At 58.2% G+C, this 4,318-nt stretch overlaps 1 protein-coding gene across 2 annotated transcripts; it reads left to right on the plus strand.

Moving 5' to 3' along the window:
* The first annotated feature begins 252 nt into the window (after positions 1–252).
* Positions 253–4,019, plus strand: FEZF1 (FEZ family zinc finger 1). Of its 2 annotated transcripts, XM_074572634.1 has the most exons (5): positions 253–1,043; positions 1,194–1,415; positions 1,616–1,750; positions 2,098–2,230; positions 2,839–4,019. In XM_074572634.1, the coding sequence occupies exons 1-5, from the start codon at positions 618–620 to the stop codon at positions 3,141–3,143; spliced, it is 1,221 nt and encodes a 406-aa protein (XP_074428735.1). In that variant the 5' UTR covers positions 253–617; the 3' UTR covers positions 3,144–4,019. The 2 variants fall into 2 exon arrangements, with proteins under 2 accessions (XP_074428735.1, XP_074428734.1); XM_074572633.1 differs by having other exon boundaries at positions 253–1,415.
* The last annotated feature ends 299 nt before the right edge of the window (positions 4,020–4,318 follow it).

Below are 4,318 nucleotides of genomic sequence, written 5' to 3' on the forward strand. Positions count from 1 at the left end.
AGCCAAACAAGAAAATTGATCTCGGATTTGCTTGGCCTCTAAAGCCTGGTTAAGCAGATTGCAAATAATAATAATAATAAAAAAGAGAGAGAGGGAGGGAGGGAGGGAGGGAGGCAGAGGGGAGAGAGGCGAGAAGGAAGGAGAGACGCCTCCTTCCCTGGGCGGGGGAGGCGCGGGCGCCAATGAAAAGTAGCCGCTTACTGGGGGGGAAAAAACTTTTCCTGTTGACTGTTGGAAGCGAATTGAGCAATTATCTAGTTTACCTTCTCCTCTTGGAAGTTAACGATTGGCGAGATCTTGGCTGCGTTATTGACACAACACTTTCTATTGATAGAAATAAGTAGCGATTGTCCCGAGTCATTGGTGCGCCAAAGTAAACTGTGATGGGCTGGCATGAGTCCACTGGACTGAGAAGGCTGGTTCCGCCGGCGGAGGCTGTGGTGATGGTGGCGGCGGCGATGCTGGTCTCCCTCCTTGCAGCTCAGTGACAAGAAAAGGGGCAGAGAGAGTGAAAAAGAGAGAGAGAGGGGAGAGGAGGAAAAAGAGAAAAAAAAAAAAAAAAAAAAAGAGGCGTCTACCAAAGCGGCTCAAACCGGGCGAACAAATGCAATCCAGCCATGGACAATAGTGGCCACCACACGGCGACCAAAATCCTAGCGACTCCTCCGGCCAGAGAAAGCCTGTCTGCCAGGAGCAACATGATCAGCACGCCCAAGCCCCTCGCCTTCTCCATTGAGCGCATCATGGCGCGGACGCCAGAGCCCCGCTCCATCCCCGTCCCGCAGCTCCTCCACGGCTCCGTGGCCAAAGGCGACCCCAAGCACCCGCTGCACCTCAACTCCTCCATCCCCTGCATGATCCCCTTTGTCCCGGTGGCGTACGACCCCCTGCCCAAAGCGGCGGTGGCCGGAGCGGAACCCAGGAAGGCTCATTTAGACTCCTCTTCCTCGCCCTCCTTTAGCTGCGGCGATCTCTTGAACTGTGCCCTGAGCTTGAAAGGAGATTTCCCCCGCGATGCCCTGCCCTTGCAGCAGTACAAACTGGTAAGACCCCGAGTGGTCAATCACTCCTCCTTCCACGCCATGGGAGCCCTGTGCTATTTCAACCGAGGCGACAGCCCTTGTCACCCGTCCTCCAGTGTCAACATCCACCCGGTGGCTTCTTATTTCCTCAGCTCTCCCCTGCACCCGCAGCCCAAGGCTTACCTGGCGGAGCGGAACAAGCTGGTGCTGCCGGCCGTGGAGAAGTACCCGGCGGGGGTAGCCTTCAAGGACTTGTCGCAGGCTCAGCTCCAGCACTACATGAAAGAAAGCGCCCAGCTCCTCTCGGAAAAAATCGCCTACAAGACCTCGGAGTTCAGCCGCGGCTCCCCGAGCAGCAAGCCCAAAGTTTTCACCTGTGAAGTTTGTGGAAAGGCAAGTAGAGCCGCGGCCCGCCTCCCTTCCCCCTGCTTCCCCAGCCTCCTACCCCCGTCCGTCTGTCCGCCGGGTTGTCGGTCACCCGCTTTGCTTGATTTTTAAACGACGGCGTCCCCTCGGCGCTCTCGCCTTCTAATCGCAATTTTTTAAAATTTTTGTTTTGTTTTGTTTTTTTTTTGTCTGATTTCGCTCTCAAGGTATTTAATGCACATTATAACTTAACTCGCCATATGCCGGTGCACACGGGAGCCAGACCCTTTGTTTGCAAAGTTTGCGGGAAGGGCTTCAGACAGGCGAGCACGCTTTGCCGGCACAAGATCATCCACACCCAGGTGAGCCTCCCTCCGTCCCTCCTTTCCTCCCTCCCTCCCGCCCGCCCCGAGACCCCTCCGCTCACGCTTTTTGGGGAGTCCGGCGTTGCCCGGCTGCTCCGAGGCAGCGGCGCGGTGCGGGGGGCGGCCGAGACGCAGTCGCGGGGGGATGTCATTTTCCCCAAGCGCGGTGGGGTACCGGGGGTGCCCCGCTGCCGGCGATGGGGAGCCGACAGCTTACACGCAAACCCCGCAAACCACCACAGAAACCCTGCACACCACCACACAAACCCCGCAAACCACCACAGAAACCCTGCACACCGCCACACAACCCAACAAGCCGCGACTCGGCGTTTGTTTCCCCCCAGGAGAAGCCACACAAGTGCAACCAGTGCGGCAAAGCCTTCAACAGGAGCTCGACCCTCAACACGCACACGCGAATACACGCCGGCTACAAACCTTTTGTCTGTGAATTTTGCGGCAAAGGATTTCACCAGAAAGGTACCGGTCCCCAGCGCCCTCTCCCTTGCACACGCGCCCCCCCCTCCACGCCCCAGGCGAGGTCAAGCGTCGGGACAATTTGCGACGGGGAGGGTGGGGGGAAAGAGTTGATTTTGGTTTTAATTTCCGTTATTAGAGATTTGGGTTAATTTTAAACATCGCTAGCACCAGCACGTTTCCTACGGCACGGCCTCCGGAGCGGGGCAGGGCTTTGGTTTTGGGGGGAGCGCGGGGGCAGCGCCGGTTTTCCGAGCCCGGCAGCGCGCAGCTTCCAGCGCGCTTCGGCAAACGAGTCCGCCGCCGCCTGTCCCCTCCGGGCGCAGGAGTTTGGGCAGTTTTCCTCCCCGCGTTGCTGGGAAGGCGGCACCCGGGGATGTTAGTTCTGCAACCGGTGCGATTTGGGTTTATTCGATAGTTCCCTTCTCGGCTGCCAGAGGAAGGCCCGCGGGAAGGACGGGGGAGGAGGCGGGTATTTGCTGAGAGAGCGGCGGTCGTTTTCGGCTAAAGCCGAGAGGGATGGGACAGGGTTTGGGGATTATTTCCCTCCTCTTCGCAGCGTCCAGTTTTTCAGCCCCGGGTCCCTTCGCTCTTCTTGTCTCCCTTCCCAGGCAACTACAAAAACCACAAGCTAACTCACAGCGGGGAGAAGCAGTTCAAGTGCAATATCTGCAACAAGGCTTTCCACCAGGTGTACAACCTGACCTTCCACATGCACACCCACAACGACAAGAAGCCCTTCACCTGCCCCACCTGCGGCAAAGGCTTCTGCAGGAACTTTGACCTCAAGAAGCACGTCCGCAAACTGCACGACAGCGCCCTGGGACTGCCCCGGCCCCCCGCCGAGCTGGGGGGGCCCGACCAGCCGCCCCCCCCCGGGCCGCTGCTGCAGGGCCCGCCGCCGCTCCAGCCCTGAGGGGCGGCCGCGGCGGGGGGCTCCCGCCGCCCCCAGCCCGCCTCTTTGCATGCACCTGTTAAGCGGTTTTTGTGTATTATGCTCTATATCGCCACTAACGTTTATGGGACTGATTGTTTCCTCTTTATTTTTTTTTTAAAGACTATTTTTTTTTGTTGTTGTTGTCGCATCTCAGGTGGCGAGATGGTTTTAAAAGGAAAAAAAAAAAAAAAGAAAAAAAAAAAGAAGAAAAAGCGCCAAGCCAATTTCTGCTGTATTTATTTGGGATCTGTATTACCCGAGCCGGGAAAGCTGCACCACTTTAATTATTTCGATGTATATATATTTCCATTGTGTCGATCCCGCCCTGCCTCCGCTGCCTGCTGGTTATCTCCCCCCCACTTTCTTGGTTTCCCCTTCTCCCTCTCCCCCTTCCCTGAATATCGTATCTATATGGACAGAGCTGGTTCGCTATGTACGGATCTGAATTTCGGTTTGATTCTTGCACGTGGAAAAAAAAAAAAAAAGAAAAAAAAAAAGAAAGAATTCGTTGAGCTGGTGGAAATAAATCTGTGAACAAGAGTGGCGGCGGGGGCTGGCGCTGGCGGCCCCGGGGGCTGCGGGCGGGCGGGGAGCGCGGCGCTGGCGTTGTCTAACGGCAAACCTCCCCCGCTTCCTTGCCAAAACACTGAAACAACCGCTAAAGACTTTAATTAAGAGGGGTAATTAGTTCGGATTGATCAAAGCCGGGTTGTTATGTTATTAGCTGCTCAGCAGACTCTGCCAAGCCGAGCCTTGAAAGCGGAGCCCGCTCGTCCGTGGGCGCCTGAGGAGCGGCGGGAGGGGGGCGGCTGGGTTTGTCGCCCCGCTCCCCCGGGGGTAACAGAAACAGGCCTGAAAAACGGGTGCTCCCCCTCGGGAAAAGCAGGGGTACCGGCTTACCCCCCGCAGCTCCGGGCTTGGGGGCCCTTTACCGGGCGGGGGACGGTCGGGCGGTGCTTCTCTCCGGGGCAGGGCCCGAGGTCGGGGGGCCGGGGGCGTCCGGGGAGAAGCGCAGGGAGCCCCGCGGGGGCTGGGGGCCTGCCCCGCTCTCGGGGGACCCGGCGGTCACCTCTGCAGGACCGGTCCCTCGCAAGAGGGTGGTTTGGTCCCGCGGGGCAGCCCTGCTCTTCCCGAGGTTTTTCAGCATCTGGGGT

The sequence above is a fragment of the Larus michahellis genome, chromosome 1 (genome assembly GCF_964199755.1).
Source record: "Larus michahellis chromosome 1, bLarMic1.1, whole genome shotgun sequence".
NCBI classification, from domain to species: domain Eukaryota; kingdom Metazoa; phylum Chordata; class Aves; order Charadriiformes; family Laridae; genus Larus; species Larus michahellis.